Genomic DNA, 24871 nt, shown 5'->3' with positions numbered 1-24871 from the left:
CGTAATATGATCCAGCACGTCGGGACCATCCCCCACAGATCCGCACGATGTGGATGAATGGCAGATGGGAGCAGGAACGATCTTCCTACGTTATATAATGCTAAATAAGGCGCGACTAGATAGCATGACTTGATTGGAAGGCTCCCCAATGGGGATGGCAGCATAAGCCCTGTCGATCATCCAAAGAAGTTTAATACTCTCGTTGAACAGCGATCACACGACGTTACTATCTTAGATGAGCCTAGAACAGCTTTTATTTTAATGCTACATACGACATAAATGCTACCTCTCCTTCGCCATCACTCTGAGCAACGTGCTCATGCGCCCACATTGGGCACAGGACTACGCTCCGTCAGTTCGTGGCTCGATTCCAGAGCACTACGCTCCTTCCGCGCCACATTCACCTGCTCGAAGCTGTGCATACCCTCCAGTCCCCAGCGTTCCATCATGGCCTTGTCCTCATCCCACGGGGAGCCTGACAGTTGCACCGAGTGTTCAGCGCCATTGACCTCATGTATGGAGAGAAGTGAGATGCACGCACAAGGAGTGGTGAGCATCTGCTCTCCCGTGAAGATGGCGTTGGTTCCCGCCATGAAACACATCGCTTGCTTTGCATCGTCCAGAGTCTGCCGTCCCGCGGCTAACCGAATAATAGTTTGGGGAAGAACAATCCGAGCGGTTGCAATAGTACGAAGGATATTCTGGTAAGGGACAGGCTGGAAAGTAATTGTGACAGATGCGCTCAGATGTTCCTGAGGCGCGGACGATGAGAATATCCAAATACCTCGTTGTTCTCGAGCGGCGTGCCTTTGATTGGGACAAGGGCGTTTACCGGGAATGATTCGGGGTGCTCAGGCATGCTAGGGAGTTGTCGAACTGACAATCCACATTCTTAGAGTGCTTGACTTACCTTGAAACTTCCCAAATTAACCCCACACGGTCCCCATCACTCTCGCCGAGGCCTAAGATGCCACCCGAGCAGACGCTTATGCCTGCATCACGCACGGCGGAGATCGTCTCCAGGCGCTCATCGTAAGAACGCGTTGTGATAACCTGGAGGGTGGAACGTAAGGATCCAGACTTTCAGGCACATAGAACGTGAAGCACCTCAGGATAGAACTCGCGCGACGTGTCAAGGTTATGGTTGTAAGCCGTCAACCCTCTTCAATCACCAGATTTTCAGCAGACAACAACGTAGTGCATCGATCGATGATCACGTACGCCTCCTTCAGTTGTCGGGCTTGTTCAGGAGACAGCATGCCAAGGGTCGTGCAGACTTCCATGCCCATACCGCGCACTTGGCGCACCATCTCAAGAATTCGTTCAAAGCCACGCTTGCGGCCTGCAAGGTCTCTCCATGCAGCACCCATGCAGAATCGCGTGCTCCCGTTGGCCTTGGCTTTCCGAGCAGCCTCCAAGACGGGCTCGATATCGACCAGGCGTGAGGCCTTTGTCGATGTAGGGTGACGCGATGACTGTGAACAGTAGGAACCTGCGAACGATTAAACATGCATCGAAAGTAGGAGTTTGGGTTCGTACAATCCTCAGTGCAACCACCAGCTGGGCATCGTGACGGTCAGCACCTGCTGTACCTCTCGAAGAAAAAGAGAGCAGCCATACTCTTGATGTTCATAAGCGTGCATAGTTGGATCTTCTTTGGATCGTGGTGCTGCCGATGCACAGCGGCGGCTCGGAAGACAAGGTCTAGCAGCGGCCCATCATAGATTCTCTTGATCTCGGCTTTCGTCCAGTCGTGTCGGACTACTGTAGATACGATGTGAGGCTGAGAGGCGTGTGTAGCGAGCCCCCGCCAGGTGGGGGATAGAATCTGGAGACGCAACGAAGAGTAAACGCGAAACATCACACAAGAAGACGCGGGTCACCGCAGAACGTGTCGTGTTGGCGGAGCAGGGCCCTAGAGCGGGTATTGTCCGCGCTGTGATTGATCAGGCCGCGAAAGCTATTGCTGCGCGCAACACGAGAGATCGGACCGTCTGGGGCAAATGGGGTAGCTCTAAAACTAATCTCAAGATCGGCCGAATTCTCGACACACTTTGATCAGTTACCGACGGCTGCGCAGTGCGCCCTAGCCGAACGTGTCATCGTCCGTGTATTTGTCTAACGGCCATGTTGCCAATTGTAAAGGGTTGGTATCCGCCGCGATGGTTTGCTGTGACAGTGTGCTTTGACTTTCAAGTTGAACCAACACCTAGTGCGCCGTTACAAATTTCGCAAATGAACGTCAGTGGGTATTGCATATATATATCTCGGTATCCAATCCCTTGCCAACATTGTTGCGGGATATGACGCGCTGATTCAATGCATGATCGCATGGGTTTTGTCCTCCTGATGTTCATTCATAGATGCACGCCGTCGAACAATTACGAGCCTGCTTTGCTGGAGATTGCATCTCCATGCTCTTCCACTATGTGGAGCTCTGTGGGTGAGAATGGTATGTCTAGACATCTGTGCCCCGTGTATCTGTCTGCTCAACCCTTCTGGAAGTCCTAGTGGTTACGGGGAAGAAACGTCGGTGAGTAATACCGGGCCCAAACTCCCCATCTCAGCAGCACGCTTGCTTCATTTAATGCTTACGATCACAACGTTTTATGTGAGTTATAGCAGCTGATCAAGCGTGGGCTCCACAAGAACGCCCAGCGTGCCAGGTGTGCTTGCGTACCATGCTTGTCATGCGGGTATTTCTTGTCGGGATATTGGCGACACTTCCAACCGGGGAGCAGTTCTCGCTATGCATGGATTTACTTGTAAACAGTAACCTCTTCAGCTTATTAAAGGCTCATACAGCATACATGTGCACAGTGAAGTAGGGATTCTCTTGAAGCAGTGAAGTGGATGGGTATAGCTACGTGAGTGCAACTAATGGCCTCTAGGTGATCGGTCCACTCCATGAGACAAATCCTAATAATGCTGGTCATTGTGCATCTCGTGATGCGTGGTTTGTTATGTGTCATCCTCGGCGTCATCTTCAATCCGCTCAAATATTCTCGTTGTTCAACGTTCAACGTGTGGAGTTGTCTGGGGTCGGACAGGTAGCCCATGCCACCCAGGAGATGATATCAAAATGTGACGTTCCACATGAGGATAACGGAGACATACAAGCGCAGCTAGGCGCTGCCAGCGATTATGGTGCGACCTCCAAATCTTACACCATTGTGTGATCTTGTAGCGAAGTCAATTGGCTGTATACCTACAACGGCGTTGGTCATCCCTGTTGTCCTACAACGATGCAGATGATAGTCTGACCTTGCGATGTCCGGGAGAACCTTTCATGATCTCTCGATGAAGACTCCGAGGATCGGTCCGACGGAGAGGAGGGCTTGTCTTGCGTCTTTGTTCTCTCCAACGCCTGTCGAGCGATATTCCATTGCAGGAGGGTATATTCTGCGAGTTGGCGCGAGTAACGCTGCCTCTGTGTTTCGACGGACGGCACGTCGTGCATGTCGGCCTGGGCTGTGGTCATGGCGTGCGATGGAGAAATTGTGAAATAGGGAAATAGCGGATGGAAAGAGGGGATGTTGCGCGAGGCAGTGGGAAGGGAATGAAACTGCAATTGGGGATTTATAATATATGAAAGACAGCGACATTACTGCTCCGTTCTCTCAAATTTCGACGCGCTCCACGGATCCTGTATCATCTTAACCCACTGACGACATACGCCTCTTATGGCAGACAACCAATCAGCGGAGTCTTAGGGCCTGTCCGGCCACTGACGCGCCTCCGTTACGCTAAGCGCGCAGTAACGACCAATCACATACCTGATAATCACGCTATGACCCCGCTGTCACGGCTTCCGTAGGAGTGACTGTATAATCCAGTTTAGTACGGTGAAATTCCCTTTTACGTCCTATGACAAACACGTGACCAGTATGAGTCATGATATATGTACACGCGCGGCGTCCATGTCTTAAGCTTCACCATTAGTAGTCTTACTGAGCAAACGGCGGATAGCCTAACGATGAATGAAAATGCTTCCCCAATCCAGCTCTGTTATACAGTGAGAGACAATATAGTACAATAGGTACAAAAATGCACAGTGGAGCGGTGAATGCGAAACGCGAATACAAGAGTGATTATAGATTATAGCATGCCTAGGCTATCCAGTGTCCGACACAGCAGATAGAAGCTACAGTTGAACGAGTCAGTGAGAATGGAGAATGCTACGAAGATGATACAAAAATGCGACTGCGATGTAGAGTAAGGCGAATGTATGCGGTATTCCTCGTGCTATTTTTCGTGACAGGCATGCTGACAGGCGCGAACCTTCGCGTCGACGGAGTCGTTTCAGAATCAGCGTCGAGAGTGGCACTCGTGGCAGAGGATAAGTGCTTATGCACGGGAGGAGCGCCAGTCGGAGCACGAGCTGTTCGTCTTCTTGTGCGTCGCGGGCTTGACCTGGGTAGCAGGGCGTCCAGCGCCGAGCATTACGCCCCCCGTTAGAACAGTTGTCTTGCCGCCATCGTAATTCGTCACCTCGGTCTTTGAGGTGTCAATGAAGACACGCGCCTGCCTGGCTCTCTCACGGCGGGAAAGCTTGGTCTTCGCTTGCTCGTCCGTAGGAGATGTCGAACGCGACGAGACGGTCGTCGCGGAACGAGTCGAGTCGAAGGTGCCGTTTGAAGAGAATGAGAAGCCAGAGCTCGAGGTGCACGAGCTGCAACGCGAATGCCTCGAAGAGACCGAGCGGATAGAGACAGGGGAGGACATTGTGGAGCGTGGAGGGGACGGGACAGTAGGGAACTCGGTGGCAATGGGAGTCATCCATGTGGGTTCGCGGACCTCATCGGCAATCATTGCGAACAGTTGTTCATCCTCGTCCTGGTCCGTCTCCGACAATTGCTGTGCGAGCGTCTTGCCAGACGCCACAGGAAGAGCAGCCCGTGGTGGATAAATCTCTTCTGACACTGCGACAGAATCCTCCGACCAAACGACGAAATATTTGCTCACTCTCCCAGAATCCCAGCTACCGAAGCGTACCGATATGCACCCTGGGTCGATGAAGAGGTCAAACTCCAGCCCCCCGAGGAGCGCAATCCACTCCGACCACTCGACGTTCGCAGCCTTGCAAGCATTGTGGATGGCGCGTGGAGGGACAGCATTGGGCGACAATGTGAGGCAGCGCCGGCCAGAGCCACGAAGCGGCTCAGCCGGGACCCAGGAAGACACGAACTGAGCAATCAAGTTCGTCTCCAATGCAAGTTGCAGCTTGATGATAGTCGTGGCGGAGTAGCTCACGATGAGCGGGCGTGTGAGGTACGCGATGGCCTGAGCGAGAGTGACCGAGAGTGAGCCGGAAGCAGCGGTCGAGGAAGCCATTGTAATGAATGATGAAGTTGGATAAAGGAGTGAGTGTGGCGATTACGAGAGAGTGACGGCAGTCTGGCGAAGTATATCGACCTGCGATGGAGATGCGGAGATAAACACGCTGAAGCAGAGAGATGCGATGCAGAGATGCAAGGTGAGACGTCCGGGAAGTTCGTGCGGTCCTTAACAGAGCGTGCGGCACGACGCGGAAATAAAGTCTGTGCAAGATGTCAGGTACTGCTTATGGACTGTAGTGTTTGTGGACTCACCTAACTGACAAGTAGCTGGATGGGGAGCAATGAGATCAGAGAGAGAAAACTGGAACCAAGCCTGGGTTGGGGAGACCACCTCGGCACTTCACCCAATACTTATATTCCACAGTTCCTTCTGAGCGCGTCTGGCGAGCACAATGGTCATGTCAGAGCGACTCGGCGCGTAGCGAGGACGAGAACAATAAAAAGCCTTGTAACAAAAGGACCCCCGTCCATACTTGCCTTTTCCGTTCACAATGGCTTTGATACCGAAGCGCTACTCCACGTGGCGTGTGTGTCGTCGGCAAAATCCATAATGAAAACCATTCGAGAACAATTGCAACGACCTCTCCATATTCCAGTTCCTATCTTCCCTGAATTTCTTGTTATTCTGTCTGATGCTATGCAATAAACTGCGGGAGCAAGTTTCGCTTCGAGAATCTGATGGGTTTCACCAGACATCGCATGCTATTGTGTGGCCCAGCTATGAACTTCATGGGTTATTATAACCAGGGCTGATATCGGACTGTCACAGCATAGCCGTTGTCAGAAGGCCCAGAGCATGGCGTCAAAAATGCGTATCCGAAGTCGGGGTGATGCATCAGAATGGGTTAATTGCGGTCTTGTTTTGAGAAGCTGCTCCGAGTCCGAAGAATTGGCAACAAGGTAGAGTTGGTCACTGAGGCGGTGCAAGCGACTACGCTGCGCACGTCTGACTGTGGTGCTGCGACTGCTCTGCGAAGGCTTTCGCGATTCTTGAAGGAAGGATTGCAATTCGCTGATGCCAGAGTGACACAGAAAGTACTCATCCCCGATCAGCGAGCTGAAAATCAGAGCCATAGACACAGATACAACGTTATCGATGCCAACAGCTCGGCACGAGACGAAGAACCACAAGTCAATAGTGAGAACTCAATTAGCAGGAGTCCGACGTCCAGGACTCAGCGCATCGACTCAGAGCAGCCACAGCTCAGCCACTCGGCCCCGTGGATTCAAGGTCCGCCGAACACTAAGTCAGCTATACTAAACCTTATTTTGTGCTCTCATCCACACAAGGTCGATCCCAGGTCGCGCGAACACTTCGCTCCTCAGACGACGCTGACCTTCACTTTTCTGCTTCTCCTCAACCTCCAAAATGGTGTGTAGACTGTTCACGCTCAGTGGGCTCACTCATGAGCTTACATCAATTGAACCTCCACGATAGACTCTTGCTGTCGATCTGCTCAATCCTTCTGCTGAATCGGAGAAGAGGAGACACAAGCTCAAGCGCCTTGTTCAGTCTCCCAACTCGTACTTCATGGATGTGAAGTGCCCTGGTGAGTACTGAAGCACTAGATTTTGTCAGAGGTGGTTACTCAGCTCGGTCGGTATCATATAAGGCTGCTTCGCCATTACGACTGTTTTCTCGCATGCGCAAACTGTTGTCCTCTGTGGAGCATGCGGGACAGTGCTTTGCCAACCCACCGGTGGAAAAGCGAGATTGACAGAGGGTGCGTACCTTCCTTTCGTCCGGTACATCCGCTGTTCTGACGCGTTCTCCAGGGAGCTCGTACCGTCGGAAGAACTGAGAGTTTCTGTCCGTTCGACACATCATCTCTCCGTCAGCCTTGTATCGCACTAGCACATAGCATCTGGGTTCCTTGCATCTATATCTCTTTCGTCGCGCTTTCGCACATTCACGTATCCCATCATCTGTGGATAGTGTATTGTAATGCAGTTCGTTCTCCCACTGTTCTGATTACTCTTTCACATCGACTCGGTTTATGCGACAATTCAGAAGATCTCAGAAGATGGTAACGGAACATAGGTTCTGCATATGGCTTTGCTATCCCATATGACCCTACGCGTTCTAATTATGGACGTAGGAACTAAGTGTATGGAGCGTTCCCGGATAACATATGTAGGGACCCAGCCTTCAATACCTTCAATATGAAGTGCTCTATAGGAAGGCGGTTTGTCTAAAGCTTTGCTTTGACGTCATCACTGGTCTTCGCAGGTGCGTTACCGCGCGCACGAACTACACCTTCCTGTGAAGTCACTGCGACCAACGTACCACTGCGGGTATATAACTGCAACGCGTGTTAGTGATACCGCAGGGGAACGCCACAGTGGCTGCTTACCCGACCATGCACAACCCCGCGTCCGTTACCTGAGCGAGGAGATTCCACCTGGCGTGCGACGCATTGGGTGTTGACAGAGAAATATCAAACCTGGAGAACACGTACGACGTATAGCAGCCAGTCCCCGCAATCAAATGAATCGCTGTTATGTTGTCAGTTTTCGCAATTTCTCATTTGCACAAGAGAAGCCTCACTCGTAGAACCAGATAGTATGGTCAAGAGAGGTCTACAATAATCTCGTGAGCGCCCTTGAAGAAGGATTGTCTAGACGTCGGTGCTTACCAACATCACCAATTGTTTCGGTCCCTCATAGTGACCATTCAGACCAAGCGTACGGCGGACGACGCCGATGCTATAGAAACATGCGCTCCTCAGCAACAAGCAATTGTCTAGGTCGCGAAAAGCAAGTACAACTGGGAGTCTGATATGTATGCCAGAATGCACTGTGCACCGATAAGGTTAACAACATTGCAACAAGTGTATTGAAATAGCAACCTTCTGGAACGGAGCGTCGTATTTCGGGATGTTCCTCGCCTTGAACCACCACATGTACACCAGCGCCCCGTCGGACGTATTGATGCGGCCAGCGGCCTTCACTGCTATGGGGCTTCTTCTACGTTCCTAACGCAGCATGATAACTGCTTAAGAGCAATGTTCTCGTGAAATCAAAGTAGATTCCTCCGCAGCTCACCTCAATATACTCTTCTGCATATTGCTTCAGCCTTGGCTCGAGACCCTCATACCGAAGCATCCGTTCGTAGTATCCTTCAACGTCGTCGCATGCATCCGGGCTGGGGACGTTCGGGGGCATGGGTTGCTGATGGAACGGCTGGCCTGGCTCAGGACGCTGGAAGGAACATAGCATCACAAAAACAGTCCGCCCGCGCTGTTTCGCCTTGACAGTCCGCGTAGCGTAGGAGCGACCATCTCGCGCTCGTCCTACATGGTACACGATAGGAACAGCCGGAGATGCGCTGAGCAGGAAGTAACACTATATAGACAACACACATTACGCGACGGATGTAGGCTAATGACGGGCACTTACATGCAAAGACTACATTGAGTATGAGGATATTGCAGAGCATCTCAAAAGATGAGCGCACTCACATGCAGCGAATATGCCGGATCCACGCACTGCGTAGCAGACACGAGCGCTTGCGATATCACTTGCCCTCCGTAGACACCTCTAGAACGAACCGGGAGCCAGAGAGACTTGGAGCGAAACAGGTTCGTGTCCAACTGCTCTACCTCCAAAGATGTCGCGATCTGTTCATGCTCCTCTTGTCCGTCGTTTACCTCGGCCATGTGTGCGATTCGGAAGCGTTGTAGATTTTGCAGAATAAGCAAGCAAGCAGCACCGTGAGCAAAGACAATGCAGATGGGGACGAGGTCGGCGTTGCAGTCCCCATTATATGTACTCGCGCCCCTTTGGGCAACAGGAAACGGCAATCATGCGCAATGTAGTGGTTCCCGACATTACCGGGAAGCGCTGGATGGCCATCAAGTATCAATCGATCTATGCATGGTGAACCAAATGCGGGGTACTATAGCAATGGGTCTACATGGCATCCGCATGGGAAATAACCTCACAACTCTTCTACGTCAATGCTAAACCCACACTCGTGACAGACTTGTTTGCCAACACCGTCTCGCCCTTTCTCTACAACACCGAAGACATGCTTATGCTCCTGGTCTTGTCTCTTCTGCCATACAGTCTCTCGTGTCCGCCTTCGAAGCTCCTTCAACCCTGCCTCAAATTTCTTATTCTTCTTCTTCTTCTTCTCCGCTGCTCGCCGTTCATACTCGGCATCTAAGGCTTCTGGAGAGCCCCACTTTTTCCAGGCAAACTCCTCCACTTGATATCGCAGGAATAACATCATGTTCGCAAATGTCGACTTGTGCGGATTCGCTTTAAGCAGATGCGGCATGGCTTCTTGATCACGTAGCTCCGCTGGTCAAGTCTGTGAATCAGAAGGCCACCAAGAAACCAGCAGACCTTACCGTCCGTCAAGAGATAGTCCTGATTGTAGATGTGCGAAATCAACGGCAGGCTCTGCTTACAAATTACCCATCGTACCTCTTTGCACTCCGTCTTCGTCAGAAGACTATACCTCTCAGGCTTTGCATTCTTACAACTGTTACAAACCAAGCAACCGAAGACCTTCTTGAATGTCTGGTCTATGTCTAGCGATTGACATTCTTGACATTTCGGGTTGAGATTGGGATCCAAGAATATAGCTTCAGGAGCAGTTTAAGCGACGGAAGGACGCCAGATACACGGATAACGTACGAGGATCCAAGCTCTGCATAGCCCTTTCCCTCTCGCGCTCCTTTTCTTTCGCTCTTAGCTCGCCATCGACTTCCTTGTCATTTTCGACCAGGAACCCGCCTTTCGAGTTGACCATCTTGGACAGATCATACTCAAAGTACTTCCCGAGACGCGAATCACGCTTCAGCTTTGGCTCAGATTTAGGAGCCGTTGGCGAGCTCGAGGACGCAGAGATGACGGTTAAAGGCCGCTTGTTGTTAGCATTAGGAGTGGATGAGCTTGATGCTTCGAGTTCACGATCCCGCTGCTTAGCCTTCGCTGTCTCGTGGGCGTTGAATAAGAATGAAGATCCTTGAGATGTGCTGACATACCTTTAAGTCTGTTTATCTCTATTCGCTTCACCTGCTCTGGAGTTAGCTCCAAATCAGTTGGCGGACGCGGTGGAGGGGTTTTAAGTCTTCGAGCATTGTCACGAAGTTCTGACATGCTGCTGGAAGAACCGAATCAATCGCATGTATCCACCGAAAGCGAAAGTAGCACAAGCAGGGCGGGTAAGAGTCAGACAGTAGACTTCACGTAAGCCGATGTGCGCCTCCGCCATGTCGCGGTCACGTTGTCAGTGGCACAGCCACAGCCGCGTCACGCATGATGCTCGGCGTCGCGGCGCACACCCGATCCAAGAATGAGCTCGACAAGCATTATATACCATTCCTCTGGCGCCCATACGAGAATTAAGAAAGGATGGTGAATGTCGTGTATCTTATAGCGTCCGGAAGTACATAATATAGTAGAGACGACTGAATGTGCAACTGTACAAAGGCAGGACCATCATCATGTGGGTAGATGCTCCTGGATCCCGCCACCCTGAAGAACCGCAAAAGAAGAAATTATACAGTTATAGCGGGTGATCGAGGTTGCTGCTAGGACGGGCCAGCGTCAGGCATAGGCTGGTCCTCAGTGGTACCATTAGTACCAGAAGGGCCCGCGGCCGGTGGCTTCGATTTTGATCGAGCTCTTCCCGCGACACTCGGTGCTCCCACGGAGGAATCATCGTCGATGTCCATATCCGACTGTCCTGAGGAGCTGGCTCTGACGCTGGGCGGAGCCACTCCTCCAGGCACCGGCGGTGCCACGCTTGGCCCAACACCATGCGTCGAGCCGGTGGTCATGATGCCCACAGGAGCTCCGAAACGGCGTCCAGTTGCTGAACCTCCGCTATCAGACTCGCGATGATTGGCATGGTCCCGTCTACCTCCCTCTCCTTCGTCATCGGAATCAGAGAGTTCGCCATCTGCTTGACGCCTTGAGTCTAGCATCTTCTGTGGACGTCGCTCATCTTGCGAGATCATATCCTCATCTTCGTTCAGATCTTCCACCATTTCATCTATGGGCATTCGTGGGACGTCTGTGCTTATTATTAGCACGCATACAATTGACCGCGATATTCAAGCTTGAGATGTACCTTGCATTTGTACACTCGGTGGTCCGCCTACATGTCGTAGGTGTTCTAACACGATATTCTTCACGCGATCGAGGTACCCTGGGGTATTCATGTCCTCCATGTTCGATGACTTGACGTCGAGCTCATAATCTGGCCCGAAGTACTCGTAGTACTCGTTCATTGGAATTTCTAGTAATCGACAATGAGTCCGCAAACGATGTCGTTTCGTGATGAAGTCTACCTGAACCCAATTGAACGCCAGCCGCCAAACCCGTCTCGTAGGCCCAACATCGGCTAACATTACGCATGGTGTAGCCACCACCACCGACCAAAAGAAGAGGTTTGTTAAACGACTTGACGAACTTAACGCAGTTTGCATGGCCTGTGGGACGTCAGCCAGATCGATTGAGGGTTTGATTTGCTCCAATACCTCGCATCGACAGGTTCAAGCAGCCTAGCTTATCGCCTGACAGAGAATCCGTGCCACATTGCAGAACAACTGCTCCAGGATCGTATGATTGCATAACTTGTCGGATGACCTATATCGCCCGTCAGTCATCAAAGTGTGGCTATAAGTGACGAATAGAATTACAGGCTCAAAGACGCTCCTGTAGTTTTCATCTGTAACACCATCGCGCAGCGGGAAGTTAAGCGCATAGTACTTCCCCTTCCCGATGCCAACGTCCTTCACAACATTTGAGTGCTTAGATGCTACCGCAGGAGAAAAGAAGCACACACCCTCAGTTCGCCGGTTCCGGGGAAGTATTCTCCGTACTTGTGGAAGCTGCAAGTCATGACACGGTCTGTTGTGTAGAATGCTTCTTCTACGCCGTCCCCGTGATGCACATCTATATCGATATAGAGAACCCTGGTATGGTATCTGAGCATTTCAATAGCATTTAGTTCATATACAGCGCGTGTGACCATGGGACTGGCGCACCGTAGTAGCTCGAGAACGCCCAAGACGATGTCTGGAGGCGATGTGTGAAAATGACCTGAAACATAACTGACAGATCACCGTACCATTCACATAGCAGAATCCGCTTGCTTCGCTCTTCTTCGCATGGTGGAGACCACCTGCCCAGTTGACTGCAATGTCGCACTTGTCTCGGCTCAGGCGAGCAGCACCCTCTGAGATTACATGTAAATGCGGATGGTCACAGCGCATGACATCAATATAACGCCATACCCATCGAGCCTCCGGCCGAGATGGAGCAGTATTCAAACAGCCCATCAAACACTGGACAGTCATCTCCGACGTTGTCTGCGCGAAAAACCTACAATGAACATCGCAACGTCGAAAGGATTCACAACAAACATTTGTGTTGCTCCTTCGTGAAGTTGTTCATGTTACTGGGGGTTATGCGGCTAAGGAAGTCAACGTATTCATCTGAGTGAAATTGGGTCATCTCTCGTTTTGTGGCAGGTTTCGCGCGCTGTTATGATTCTGATGATTAAAATAAATTGTCGGCTTGTGAGAGCGAGACATACAAATATCTCCATTTTCTTGTAGAGGCCATAGTTCATGACGAGAGAATGGCACATCCGTATGCGTGTGGGTTTCATGCTGTTTCATATGCAGTAAAGGGTCACCAATTAAAGATGCTAGTACAATGTGAAACTTACGGATGTCCAGGGCCATAATGGAATCCACTAACATCGGAATCGAAGAAGTAGCACTGTGAGGAACGTACGGCTATAGTAAGCGTATGTCTGTACCTTTTTAATAGTTCGAGAAATTGGGAATAAACATACCACGCGTTTTTTGTTTGTCTCTCCTTCAAGAGGGATCATTTCAGGTGCCATGGTGAAAGCTGTGGATTAGATGTGGTGGCGGTCGAGTCGGTCCAAAGGATAAGATATAAGCGCCCAAGTCCTGAAGGACGCCGCGGAAGTTGTCCATGTTTGGCAATAACCTCCGATCCTAACAGAAAATGTCACACAACTACCGATTCCTTAAGCGCGAAAGGGAACAGAAACCTGCACATTTCTATGCTTTATGATATGGGTGTAGTCTCGTTCCCAGACCTTCTGTACCTCACGGAAACAGCCGATCGGAGATCGAAAAAACGAAAGCAAGCATCGGTACAGAAGGTCTGGTAGGTTTGGGTAGGGCGGGTGTAGGTAAGGGCCACCCCTCCCTCACACCCCTCCCTCCGCACGAGCATCCTCATTTATGCTTGTGCTTTTCACTATTGTATTAATGTGCATACATAAGTTGAAATGACAGTGCCTGCATCAATTAGACCAGCTTTTGACCAAGGTGAACCCACACAGCGCGTGCGGTGGCCGGCGGTGGCATCCGATTGTGGTAGCTGATGCGCGCTCGCCCGCCTCATATGCCGCTTCACCTACCACCTCTCTCAAACGCAGGAATATTCAAAATTTCAGTCCAGTAGCTTTCACTCAATCCTTAAATGATATAAGAATTTTTGGGGCAAGCATGAGGCCTGCTGTGGCTGGGTGGGCCTTTACCTACACCCGTCCTATTCAAACCTACCAGACGTTATAGTGCGTATGCGCGTTTCGGTTCTTCGATCTCCGCCCGGCTCTTCCCGTGGCGCAGCCACCACGGCACAGTAGCACCTATAACGTCTGGAACCGAGACTAATATGGGTGATACATCGTTATTTAACTCTTGAGAAGATGGTTTGGCACATATATCAAGATGGAGGAAAGGCGCTAGATACACCTTTGTCATCTGTTACTACTCGAAGGGACTCCTTTGCAACTCATTGTCAACGCATTCCCTGCAATGACATTGAATAGTTTCCTTGTCGCGAGGGCACTATGGAGAACAACAATCCGATAGCAAACGTATAGCGCTAGACGAGCAAGGCCGGGCATTACGACAGAAGAAATCATTACTACTACATCTTTGGCTTGCCCAGCGGAGCATGGGAGCCGTTGTAAACCAGCGTTGACGGTGCAAACCCGAATGAGGGCTCCAACTGAATGCCCTATGAACAGGATGCTCAGTCGAACAGTATCAGAGACCACAAGCAACGCTGGACGGACTAGTTCACCGGAAATAACACGGACCTAGCTCTGGAATCAGAGCCATGTTCGCACACATCATAACAAAGCTCACCATGGACCAATGATGGATCGCATGTAGGCCAGTGAACCACAACTGCATGGCGGGCGAGGATAAATGAGCTGGAGATGCTTTCAAGAAGTGAAGGATTTGACCTCTCTCCCAAACGTTGTTTGCATTATTTGAGGGTAGGGCGTAACCGCATGCAGGGTTATCTGTTCGTCCATTCTGGAAGTCGGGACAACCCTCTCCAGCCTGCCTATGGTGGTTATCAATGCTTCCAGAGCGGCTTCTCGGCTACTCTCCATGGGCGTGTTACGAGATCTGGAGTCGTAATTGAGAACATGAGGTGGAGGCGAAGCGATAGCATCCATGAGAAGGACGAAGTGATCTCTTGCGTGTCTTAGATGTTTGCCTTGCAAGTGACACGTTCAGAATGAATGCACACGCCATGACTCACAGAACATACCTATCGTAGACCCAGGTATGAATTTGGATGTATAGGTGAGTTGCTCGTTTGTACTCAATGAGCTGGCCACAAGATCGACGGCCTGTTGGAGTACGATCCGGGAGACCTCGAGCAGCCTTGCCAAGGCCGTCGCCTCGTCAATCGTTCGCTCAGCACCAGAATCACTGGCGGCACTCATATGAATTGTAGGCAGAGGCGATATAGAAGGGGCAAGGTGGACGAGCTATAAGCACAAAGGCCGCTTTGCATGAGTTCCAGAGCGACGTGGACGTATGTGTCACAACCAAGTGGAGGCTGCAACGCGAATGCAACGAGTCGCGAACAGTCACATCAGAATGACCACGGTGTCTGAACAAACGATAGCATGAATTCGGAGATGTAGATTACTGTATGTACAGCCAGACAGTGATAGTCGCGATGTTCCTCTGCACAATTTCGGACAACTCAACAGTAAGCAGCCCGAACTCAAAGCGAGGACACGTTATCCTTCTCCCAGAACCAAGCCCATGGCCACGCTGCTGTGAGAATGGCGGGTGAGAGACAGGAAGAGCCACAGAACTCTGCTAACCGTCGTCATCGTTCCGGTCGAAGGGAGACACGGCGTCCGAGGTTGCAAAGGAAAACATGCTGCTGACTAAGCGAACACCTCTGTGACGCTCGAGACCCTTTGGTGGCCGAGAGCGTCGCGGCCTGCGAGATATTCCATATTACGACGGTACTTTACATCGTGACCCTCCGAGGGCCACTAGGACGTAGAGAGCCGAAAGGCACGCGACATGTGTTAGCGAAAGAGTATCAGGGATGTGGCTGAAGCCGTTGCACAGAAGCTACCCGATTCTTATGATGAGAAAATGTGGGGATTTTCTTTGACTTCTCCGCGTTGCGATGTCCGACCACTTGTAAATCACTAAGAGCAGCTTGCTGCAAATAAATGCCGACAAAAGGTGCAAAATGGACGTTACTCGCTCAACGGGTAAATTAATGCAATTTCAACACCTTTGCAACGAGAATGTTTGCTGTGAACTGTCTTGGTGGCGTATGTACAGGCGGGAACGGCAACCCGTCGGAGCGGGGTCATTTCACTGCCCACAAGCAAACGCCGCACCCCGCTTTCTCTCTTAACCCCACAACACCGGCGCCCCGCTTCTTAGTCTGATTGTCCACCTTGCCCATAGTCCGCTCTCGCTGCCATGCTTAGGTCGCTCAGAAATGCAGGATCCGTAGCTCGGGTGAGATACATGTGTCTATCTGGTCGTGATTCGTTATAAACGGGGGGTGCAGTTCGCGTCTGCGGGTCAGAGGCGCTACCTATCCATCCATGAGTACCAGTCGGTGAAGTTGTTGAATTCTGTAAGTAGAATTGCTGGTGTACGTTGAACAAGTCTCACGCGTTATCACGTTGTCGTCACAGTACGGCGTCCCGACACCAAAAAGCATACCTGCCCACTCGGCCGATGAGGCATTCGAGGCTGCCAAGCGATTCGGTATGAGGCATCCTATGCATTGTGTATACGTCTCTGACAGGTCGCCAAAGGAAAGACCGGCTGTGTGATCAAGGCTCAAGTGCTGGCTGGCGGAAGAGGCAAAGGCAAGTTTGACAATGGCTTCCAAGGTGGAGTGCATGTGGTGGAGAGGTACGCATGTTCATCGTGGGGTCAACGAGTCGACTCATAGTATGGCAGTCCTGAACAGGCGAAGGAGTTTGCTGGCAAGATGCTTGGCGCGAAGCTTATAACCAAGCAGACTGGTGCTGCAGGCCGCATCTGCAATGCGGTGCGTTGTTTCTCACCTACATCCTCTACCGCGATTGAGCGCATACGCCGTTTAGGTGATGCTGGCTGAGCGTCGAGATGCTGCACATGAGTATTACGTCGCGGTTCTCAATGATCGTGTTACAGAAGGTCCCGTATTAGTTGTGTCATCCCAGGGAGGCATGAACATCGAGGAAGTCGCCGCGAAGGACCCAAGTGCTATCATCACCACTCCGATCCACTTCTCGAGGGGTCTCAGCAAAGCCGAGGCTTTGGGAGTAGCCAAGAAGCTGGGATTCAAGACTGAGGCTGCTGAGGATGAAGCTGCCGAGATCTTCATAAACCTGTATAAGGTATTCAAGGACAAAGATGCGACGCAGATTGAGATCAACCCGCTGGGTGAAACGGCGGATGGTCATGTTCTCTGGTAGGTTTAGCCAACCTTGTCAGCTATTCTGAGATGCTTATCGCGGTGCCGAAGCATGGATGCCAAGCTCGGTTTTGATGACAACGCTGAGTTCCGTCAGAAGGATATTTTCGCGCTCCGTGATATCACTCAGGAAGAGCCCTCGGAGGTTGAGGCCCAAAAGGCTAACCTTAACTTCATCAAGCTCGATGGCAACATTGGCTGCCTGGTGAACGGCGCTGGATTGGCTATGGCCACTATGGATGTCCTAGCACTGCATGGAGGCAATCCTGCTAACTTCCTTGATGTGGGCGGGTGAGTGATCTGTTCTTCGGAATGACAGACGGTAGTGACCGATCCAAGGGGTGCTACGCCGGAGACTGTGAAGAAAGCATTCGAGATCCTTTTCGCTGACGCCGCGGTCAAGAGCATTTTCATCAACATCTTCGGCGGTACGCCAAAATCTCAAGCGTGGCTTATCAATCTGCAGGACTGAAGTCTTTAATACCAGGCATCATGCGTTGTGATTACATCGCTGAGGGCGTCATTCAAGCAGCCAAAGAGCTTGGCCTGCACATACCCTTGGTCGTCCGTTTGAAGGGGACGAAGGAGACAGAGGCGAAACAGTGAGTGACGCCAAGATCTCGCTTTTCTGTGTCTCAAGGGCTCCTTCCAGGATGATCCGTGACTCGGGCCTGAAGATCATACCATTTGATGAACTAGACGAAGCAGCGGAGAACGCTGTTCGATTGGCTCATGCTTAATGAAGATGGTCCCGACTAGTCCTGATTGCTTGTAATACGGATAACTTATGCAACGACAGCGTTTAACGATGAGCAAGAAAACAGAGTATATACAGGTCGCGCGCAAAGGACACGGCACAGTAGCAGCAACCGTAAGAAGACAAACCTGGATATGAGTGCGTGTCACCACGATGGACGTGAATAGGAGTTCGGCGCAACACCGTATGAACCGGCAGGTGGCGGGTGATGATTCATGGACGGAGACATTGCTGGCATTCCCGGAGCATGTTCCCGTCCTTGTCCCCGGTTGGGGAGCACACCAGCATAAGCTGGCGGCATTGGTAACATCGATGGCGAATGCATGAGAACGGGACTACTGCCATACATCGGAAGATTAGGAATGGCCGGTTGCAATCCAGGACTCATCATGGGCATGCTAGCTCGACCCTGGATACCGTTTGATTGAGTAGATGCGCCCTGCATGTTGAGTGGAGGACCGTAAACCGGAACTGCCCCACCATGTGAAGGGTAAGGTAGAAGCTGCGCAGGGTAAGGCGACGGAATCGGACGCATCATCGTGGCCGGTTGCGGAGGAGCAGTTGGCCCTTGCACTGGCATCCAAATTGGCTGAGCATATGGGGAAGGTGGACCGTTGACTAACATTGGCCTAGGTACCGGACTAGGTGCCATCTGCGGAGGGTACATGATGGTCGGACTGGGAGTCTGACTCATCATGGGATACCCGTATGTTGGCCGTAGGCCTCCTGTCGGCATGGGGGCATATGCATATGGCAAGCGCGCCGCCTGGCCGTTCGGTGGTGACCCTATTGGTGGAGGTAAAGTCGTACTTCTTGATGGAGACGTCACGGTTGGTGAAGGCACTTGCTGGAAGGCACGTATAACGTCGTGTGACGACATCCTCGACGACGGCCCCGAACCAGAAGGGGGAGGCGTCTCACCATCTTCAGACTTCACCTCATGCAAAGTGAATGGTACAGCTGTTAGGTCATCTGCAATGCCCTTTAGAGAGTTTACCGATGGCACATCCGCCTTATCGGATGTTTGTGACCAGACTGCCTTCAGATGTTCACGGTCTGGAACTCTCCGCGATGAGTCCTTGGATGTTCTTGGCAATTTATTGAGCAAGCCATTTGCATTGCTAGGAGGGGGAGTGATGACCGCTCGCTCAGGCTGCAACGTTATCAGCGAAGAGAACGCTACAGCACAGTCGTCCAAACTTACAGGGAGCGTAGTCTTCTCCTGTTCACTTTTGCTGCCTTCTGCCTTGTCAGGGACATGATTTGCAAGAGGTTCAGGGTGGCCGTCCTCCGAAGGCCCAGGAAGGCCATTCAACGACACAGCCGCCTCTGTCGCATTCGAACGTTCGTCTTCCAGTTCACTGGTCACAATGAAGTTTACTGTCGTTTCTGGCTGCGCACGATAATCAACTCTCGCATCACGGTAGAAAGCAACGTCAGAACCAACAGGCATCTTGGGTTGTGACCGTGACCTCACGGGAGCATCAACAACTGCGGACCTGGATACCGCCTCTCCTTTGGGAAGAGATGCTGTATGAGGTAAACCAGAAAGCAGCTCGGGAGGAGGCGACCGGCTAATAGTATCCAGTGTGTACTGAGAGAAAGCATCCGGGGGCTGGACCTCCACGAAGGAAGTCTGCATTGATTCACCCCGTTGCGAGTCGTCTGGCATCTGTGTATTTGCAGAGGTAGGTCTTACACCAGACGGCTTAGAAGGCAGATTCACAACGGGGCTAATGGCTTCTTCGATGACCGGCCGAAGGGCATATCGCCTCTGTGGTAGCCTCACTGTGTATCGTGGACTTCTTTTGTATGTGAAAGGCTCACGGAATAATATATCGTTGATCGACAAACCACGTCGTCGAACACCGGCAGCAGAGGAATTCCATGAATAAATCTCTGGCCAACTGGAAGCCGAAGTATTTTGCGAAGACCGAAGCTGCTGTCTGGAAATAGGCGGCACAGGACGAGAGACATGGGGAAGCTTGACGCCGTAGACATTCCAAGCGGGTTTGGGAGACTTGGGAGGCTCAAAGCCCGTAACATCAAAGACTTCCGATGGAAGGCATATATCATGTGCAGGCTTGAGTCGAAGAGCAGGTGGCAACCATTTGGCATGTTTGACAGGCTCTGTTTGAGAATGCATCCCATCCAGCGCACCCTTGATCCGCGACAGTGTGTCGTCCAATGTCGACATCGGTGCCTCCCGATAAGACGAAGTCAATGGTGATCGTTGCGACCCGTTTACATGATGGGCAGGTGCAGCTGCGAGGTGATTGGAATTGGGATGAGGACGAGCATGGTCATCATGATGCCTGAGATACGGCACAATCGCTGAATGCGCATTTGAGACCGGGGAGTGTCCAGGCAATCTGAGGATGTCTGCCTGTTCCAATGAGGTCATCGGCCTTTCTCCTTTGGGTCCCGTTGCGAAGACAATCTCTGGCCGCTCCGGCGAATGATTTTGATGCGTACTCTTACGTCTCCACGTACTCTCGTCAGTAATGGCAGCCGACGTTAGCTCATGTGCTGCCTTGCTGTCTCCAAAGAAATCGGCTGCAACAGGCCTGAGAGGCCGCATTGACAAGGGATGAATTGTTTGCAATGACTCTTGAGGCTGTAGTGCGGTACCATGTGCATCGACCAGCTTGCCCATCTCAGAGAAGTCCACCACTTCCAGATCCTCGTCAGAATTGACGAGTAAGGCCTCTACCTCATGGATGAGAGGCGGTGGTAGCAGTTGCTCATCACTTGGCGGACCATGATGAGGAGGTGATGAGCGGCCGGAGCCTCTGCTTCGCCAGGATTGCGCTTCAGCAGCAGGTGAGGGCATCTCGCCAGCAACAGATGAAGCGAATGACATTTGCCGAGGTTGTGCAGGACGAAATGTGCCCTTAGATGACGCTGCCTGATTGAAAGCCGGCCGAGCTAAAGGCGGTTGCTCTATAGAGGTACCTGACCTTGAAGCATCGGCGTTGTTTGACGTGACCTCCTGAACAATTGCCTCCTTAGCAATCGCGCCTTTGACAGCACTGTCAATGACATTAATCGCCTGAAGACATCGTTAACATGCGCCAATAAGCAGGAGATGGATCATAAGCAGACCTGGGATTCCGCTGTCCCGTTAGCTTCTGGTCCTTGTGACGCCTTGGCCTTCTCCATTGTCTTCATTTTCTCCTCAAGCTCCGCCGCTTTTTTGCGAGCACGTTCCTTCTCTTTCTCCCGCTCTTCTTCTTCCTGTTGCCTTCGAATTCTGGCGCGCTCAACGGCGTTATGCATGACTGCTTTGCGCACCTCATCGATATCTACGGGCGACTGCGTTGGTGGCAGAGGTGAAGTTTCCGTTCCTGCTGGCGTTGGAGCGTTGGCAGAGGGCTCGACTGGCGGTAACGTAGAGGGCGGTACCGGAAGTGGGCTGGGATGCAAACCTTCAGCGAGAGTCGTAGTCTGTGATATGCAAGCTGGTGATCTCTGCGGAGTCGACATATGCGGCGGTAATTCCCTGCCAGGTCCACTGTCTTTCGTCGGAGATATCGGCAAGGGAGGTGGTCCCATTGTGGATGTTTGACGGGGACGCTCTTCGCCATCTCTACCTCCGGGAGACAAGCTGGGCATGCCACCGGGCATGCCATACGGAGTGTGCTGATCTCTACTCCGCCCTTTAAACCCCTGAGAAGATGTGCGCGTAAGAGCTGGTGGCGGGGCGCCAAAATCTCGTCGATGCGATTCTCGGTCGCGGAAGCGAGATGTCTCAAGTGGCGACGTAGTAATTGGTCCGTGGTGGTCTCCAACGACACGAGAACGTCCGTAATGGCTTTCCTGACGAAATTCATTATGTCCGAATTCCTTTTGCAGAAGCTGTACTCCTGGTGCGTGAACATGAGGAGGCACGTCACGTCCTGGTCTCATCTCCGAAGGTGGTGCAGCATAGTCAGACCGACTGTCTCTGCGTGAGAAGAAGGAGGACGGTCCTGCCCCGTTCTGCCGATGAGGTGGGTGAGCGCTAGAATAGGGCTCTAACCTATTTGACCTCTCATTGAATAGCACGCGAGACGATTCTTGAGGAGAATGCACAGACTGCGAGGACGCCGAAGACGGAGCGCCGTTTGAGTACTGGTCTCGAGGGGGAGGGAACCCCATGGCGTGTTTTGACCGAGGCCAGCTTCTGTCGAAGTCATCCGCAAATCTTTCCTCTTTGCTCACTGGATGTTGTGTGGAATCGAAACCTCCATCAGACCCCCGCACGGAGACTTGGGATATCGATGCTGATTGAACTATCTCCGTCTCCTCGACTTTGTACTGTCGGCCATCTTCGAACTCGATGACTCCGCCAAGGAAATCGTCGTTGTCTTCCTCCATCTGAAAATGCGGTGAGAACTGCGATACTGACTGCGATCGTCGCCTACCTCATCCCAGTGATGCGCCTTAGGATCAAGGTGCACTCCACGAAATGTATCCTCCTCTGCAGCCAATGCTTGCTTCTGAACTTCGGAGGCTTGAGCAGCTTCCTTGATCTCCAACGCTCTTGATGTTCGACCTGCAATGGGACTATATTATGTGTTGCCCATGACAGCATGGATGAACAAAGGTTTACCTTGCGCTACTTCTGCCGCTGTCGGAAAGTCACTAGCTACTGCATCCAACTTACTGACCACGGTCGCTGCGTTCTTCGCGTTGCCCCATGCAGGTCTACTGGGACCATCCTTCTTTACAGAAGTCGCGAACATCTCAGACGCTCCACGCGGTTGCGGTTGGATGACTTTCCCTGCGGGGGCTGGTTGAGGGGCAGATGTATTGGTTGTTGAGGTAAGGAGAGGCGGAGGTTTGGGGTTAGTGGCAGATGAAGGGGTAGGAGCCACAGAGGACACAGATGATGGAGGACGAGACCATCCTGGTCCGGTTGTCATTGATGGCTGCGGCGAAGCAGTTAGCTTGGTGGTCACCAGCCGGGAATGAGAAGGTGCTGTCTGAGCCATAGGTTTTGCTGCACATTTTATGTGTCAAAGACCGCATACAGCTACTGAGGTCAGGGAACAACATACGTGTTGTGCTTCCAACCTTCGCCGCAGAAGACACGGATGAACTCGAACCTGGAGAGGAGGTGGATAGCGTCTTCTCCAAGAACTTCTTGTTGATGTTGCTGTGGCTGAACTTCTTGGGATGAGGCACGTTCAAAGTAGGAGCGTTCGTTGCTCCAGGCGGCAGCCCATTGACTGGACTCGCCCTGTACGGCGTCGAGCCTGTTGCCGATGAAGGAGATACAGGGCTTGCGTCCTGCAGCTGTCCTTCTAAAACCTCTACAGCCACATGCTCCTTTGAGGAGAAGTTATGCTCCGGTTCTCCAGCTTGTCCCCCAACCCTTCGACTGACTTCTTCCGCATTCTGGTCATTCCCGGACGAATCCAAAGTTTCAGTGGTAGCCATATACGCGTCCGATGACGCCGTATGTAGTGAAGTTCGCCCAGGTCGCTCTTCAGGAGTGGCACGCGAATGATACAAGCACACGAGCAGCGCATAGTTCTTGCCGTTAGAAAATGCAACAAGCAGCGCGCAGCCAGGCGTGAAGTACTTACCTCTGTACAAAAGAGCGAACAAGCCAGATCTGTGCCAGACGAAGGAGAACTGTGGTGAGCTGGGCTGGCCAATAGGAGTGTCGCGGCATCTGCCGGTGCCGGTGTGCAGACTGCCACTTACATGCGCCGGGCCACAGTTACTGGAGTCCTCATTAGCGCTCCTGGGCGATTCTCTCCCACCAAGGCATACACTACATGGCCGCAGATCTTGCTTTACATGAACTGCAAGCATCGACAGGCATGCAAGAAACGCCAGCGCTCGCGCAAAAGAGGAATTTCAACGCAGTCATGCTCGAAGAGGCGAGATACGGAGATCCTAGGTCAGCGCAATGATCATTCTGGCACTAATTCTGTCAAATCTGATGTGGTATCGTGTCTTACACAGTGTCGCGAGCCTACCGTCTTTCGACAAGAACGCATGGTATTACCCATCTCACGTTTACGAAGACGACGGCATTCGTTACACAGCGGCGAAAGGTAATTGGGGTCGTAAAACGGTACATGACGCGAGATGGGTTCGAAGAGGGAAGATTGCCCCCTGGGCACCTGGCCTGGAAGACTGGGAGGTACGTACCGTCACTCAACATGCGCGTGAACTACGCTTGATTGCTCGATCGCATAGGCTGAAGAGCGTGCACGTAAGCGCATCAAGCTGTTGCTTCCGCCGGAACCAGAGCCACCTTCGACAATCGTTCTGCCTCATCTGCGATCACCTTCGCCTCCTTTGACGGCTCCATATCCTACACCGAACACGCAGCACTTCTCATACACCTCTTTCGTCATGGACAAGGCAGTGACGAACTCCTTCCGATCTCGTCTGCTTGATGAACTCGAAAGCGCCACAAATAGTCTCATTGAAGGTGAGACTGCACTGCGACGAGCGCTCGGAAGGCTGTGGCAAGTCATGAGTGAAGACCCCGAGCCGACTTCTGGGACGGTTCAGCAGAATGTGCTTTTGAAGAATGCCGGCGGCGCTCCAGTGAACGGTGAAGAAGATGCTTCAGTAGTGCCGAAACGGGAAGATGAGGGTGACGACGAAGATGATGAGAGGGAAGAGAGACTGGCACGGGCTCCCGACCTCACTCCCGTTGTGCACAAACTCTTCCTATTGATGAATGGGGAGGGGGCCGGAACTGTTTACGACGGCGCCCACTTCAGCCATCCTGATGTCCAGCTAGAGAGCTTGGAAAAATCGCTGGCAACACTGCGGGAGTTCCAGGATGATGGAAGGGAGTACATTGAGAGGCTGGAGGAGATCAGAGATGGATTGGGTGATGCGCGAACACAGAGGAATGGAGTGTGGGACTTGGTGCGCCGGAAAGCCATCAAGGAGTTGCAAGATGTAGCGTCGAGTTCTGCTTCCGCGTTATAGACCTAGCGACCAATAAGCGTGCTTCTAATACGCCATTCGCCGTGTGCATAACTAAACATTGCATCAGAATGCACCTGTA

General features: G+C 52.0%; 10 protein-coding genes across 10 annotated transcripts; 3 read left to right on the top strand and 7 right to left on the bottom strand.

Annotated features, from left to right (window-relative positions):
• Window positions 1–289: 289 nt before the first annotated feature.
• Window positions 290–2119, bottom strand: LAESUDRAFT_726196 (biotin synthase). The gene is made up of 9 exons (XM_040908981.1): window positions 2067–2119; window positions 1621–2014; window positions 1540–1560; window positions 1222–1492; window positions 1108–1162; window positions 911–1053; window positions 785–860; window positions 542–716; window positions 290–475 (listed from the first exon to the last, which is right to left on the bottom strand). The coding sequence occupies exons 2-9, from the start codon at window positions 1631–1633 to the stop codon at window positions 318–320; spliced, it is 912 nt and encodes a 303-aa protein (XP_040764105.1). The 5' UTR covers window positions 1634–2014; window positions 2067–2119; the 3' UTR covers window positions 290–317.
• Window positions 2120–2836: 717 nt separating this feature from the next.
• Window positions 2837–3815, bottom strand: LAESUDRAFT_192886 (uncharacterized protein). The gene is made up of 4 exons (XM_040901517.1): window positions 3777–3815; window positions 3265–3466; window positions 3118–3208; window positions 2837–3036 (listed from the first exon to the last, which is right to left on the bottom strand). The coding sequence occupies exons 2-3, from the start codon at window positions 3458–3460 to the stop codon at window positions 3126–3128; spliced, it is 279 nt and encodes a 92-aa protein (XP_040764104.1). The 5' UTR covers window positions 3461–3466; window positions 3777–3815; the 3' UTR covers window positions 2837–3036; window positions 3118–3125.
• Window positions 3816–4138: 323 nt separating this feature from the next.
• Window positions 4139–5708, bottom strand: LAESUDRAFT_192765 (uncharacterized protein). Its single transcript, XM_040901516.1, has 2 exons — window positions 5601–5708; window positions 4139–5540 (listed from the first exon to the last, which is right to left on the bottom strand). The coding sequence occupies exon 2, from the start codon at window positions 5332–5334 to the stop codon at window positions 4348–4350; it is 987 nt and encodes a 328-aa protein (XP_040764103.1). The 5' UTR covers window positions 5335–5540; window positions 5601–5708; the 3' UTR covers window positions 4139–4347.
• A 1000-nt stretch (window positions 5709–6708) lies between these two features.
• On the top strand, window positions 6709–7141 carry LAESUDRAFT_737076 (40S ribosomal protein S27; the record flags this gene model as incomplete). Its single annotated transcript, XM_040910755.1, has 4 exons — window positions 6709–6711; window positions 6778–6889; window positions 6953–7063; window positions 7116–7141. The coding sequence occupies 4 exons, from the start codon at window positions 6709–6711 to the stop codon at window positions 7139–7141; spliced, it is 252 nt and encodes an 83-aa protein (XP_040764102.1).
• A 390-nt stretch (window positions 7142–7531) lies between these two features.
• On the bottom strand, window positions 7532–10448 carry LAESUDRAFT_653626 (DNA repair protein; the record flags this gene model as incomplete). The annotated part of the gene is made up of 13 exons (XM_040904436.1): window positions 7532–7642; window positions 7694–7741; window positions 7799–7835; window positions 7980–8045; window positions 8105–8136; window positions 8189–8314; window positions 8385–8684; window positions 8801–8989; window positions 9325–9644; window positions 9674–9713; window positions 9771–9931; window positions 9984–10280; window positions 10334–10448. The coding sequence occupies 13 exons, from the start codon at window positions 10446–10448 to the stop codon at window positions 7532–7534; spliced, it is 1842 nt and encodes a 613-aa protein (XP_040764101.1).
• Window positions 10449–10653: 205 nt separating this feature from the next.
• Window positions 10654–13247, bottom strand: LAESUDRAFT_812940 (histone deacetylase). Its single transcript, XM_040914445.1, has 13 exons — window positions 13159–13247; window positions 13030–13082; window positions 12895–12970; window positions 12722–12839; window positions 12593–12667; window positions 12427–12534; window positions 12344–12374; window positions 12142–12283; window positions 11996–12088; window positions 11834–11942; window positions 11645–11785; window positions 11425–11592; window positions 10654–11367 (listed from the first exon to the last, which is right to left on the bottom strand). Exons 1-13 carry the CDS (start codon window positions 13207–13209, stop codon window positions 10883–10885), a joined length of 1650 nt encoding a protein of 549 aa, XP_040764100.1. The 5' UTR covers window positions 13210–13247; the 3' UTR covers window positions 10654–10882.
• Window positions 13248–14052: 805 nt separating this feature from the next.
• Window positions 14053–15174, bottom strand: LAESUDRAFT_726188 (uncharacterized protein). The gene is made up of 5 exons (XM_040908980.1): window positions 14910–15174; window positions 14596–14855; window positions 14495–14536; window positions 14422–14445; window positions 14053–14363 (listed from the first exon to the last, which is right to left on the bottom strand). The coding sequence occupies exons 1-5, from the start codon at window positions 15085–15087 to the stop codon at window positions 14274–14276; spliced, it is 594 nt and encodes a 197-aa protein (XP_040764099.1). The 5' UTR covers window positions 15088–15174; the 3' UTR covers window positions 14053–14273.
• A 925-nt stretch (window positions 15175–16099) lies between these two features.
• LAESUDRAFT_653678 (succinate-CoA ligase) lies at window positions 16100–17830 on the top strand (the record flags this gene model as incomplete). The annotated part of the gene is made up of 10 exons (XM_040904440.1): window positions 16100–16138; window positions 16191–16259; window positions 16321–16393; window positions 16444–16543; window positions 16592–16682; window positions 16738–17087; window positions 17142–17381; window positions 17430–17518; window positions 17578–17692; window positions 17743–17830. 10 exons carry the CDS (start codon window positions 16100–16102, stop codon window positions 17828–17830), a joined length of 1254 nt encoding a protein of 417 aa, XP_040764098.1.
• LAESUDRAFT_192554 (uncharacterized protein) lies at window positions 17566–23464 on the bottom strand. The gene is made up of 7 exons (XM_040901515.1): window positions 23421–23464; window positions 22890–23318; window positions 22442–22831; window positions 22254–22384; window positions 20953–22206; window positions 19052–20899; window positions 17566–19000 (listed from the first exon to the last, which is right to left on the bottom strand). Exons 2-7 carry the CDS (start codon window positions 23269–23271, stop codon window positions 17993–17995), a joined length of 5013 nt encoding a protein of 1670 aa, XP_040764097.1. The 5' UTR covers window positions 23272–23318; window positions 23421–23464; the 3' UTR covers window positions 17566–17992.
• Window positions 23465–23660: 196 nt separating this feature from the next.
• On the top strand, window positions 23661–24792 carry LAESUDRAFT_653898 (uncharacterized protein; the record flags this gene model as incomplete). Its single annotated transcript, XM_040904454.1, has 3 exons — window positions 23661–23740; window positions 23806–23986; window positions 24043–24792. The coding sequence occupies 3 exons, from the start codon at window positions 23661–23663 to the stop codon at window positions 24790–24792; spliced, it is 1011 nt and encodes a 336-aa protein (XP_040764096.1).
• Between the last annotated feature and the right edge of the window lie 79 nt (window positions 24793–24871).

Source organism: Laetiporus sulphureus, assembly GCF_001632365.1.
Source record: "Laetiporus sulphureus 93-53 unplaced genomic scaffold LAESUscaffold_21, whole genome shotgun sequence".
Lineage (NCBI taxonomy): Eukaryota > Fungi > Basidiomycota > Agaricomycetes > Polyporales > Laetiporaceae > Laetiporus > Laetiporus sulphureus.
The sequence above is the reverse complement of the archived record's forward strand: the minus strand, read 5'-3'. Positions and strand labels throughout refer to the sequence as shown.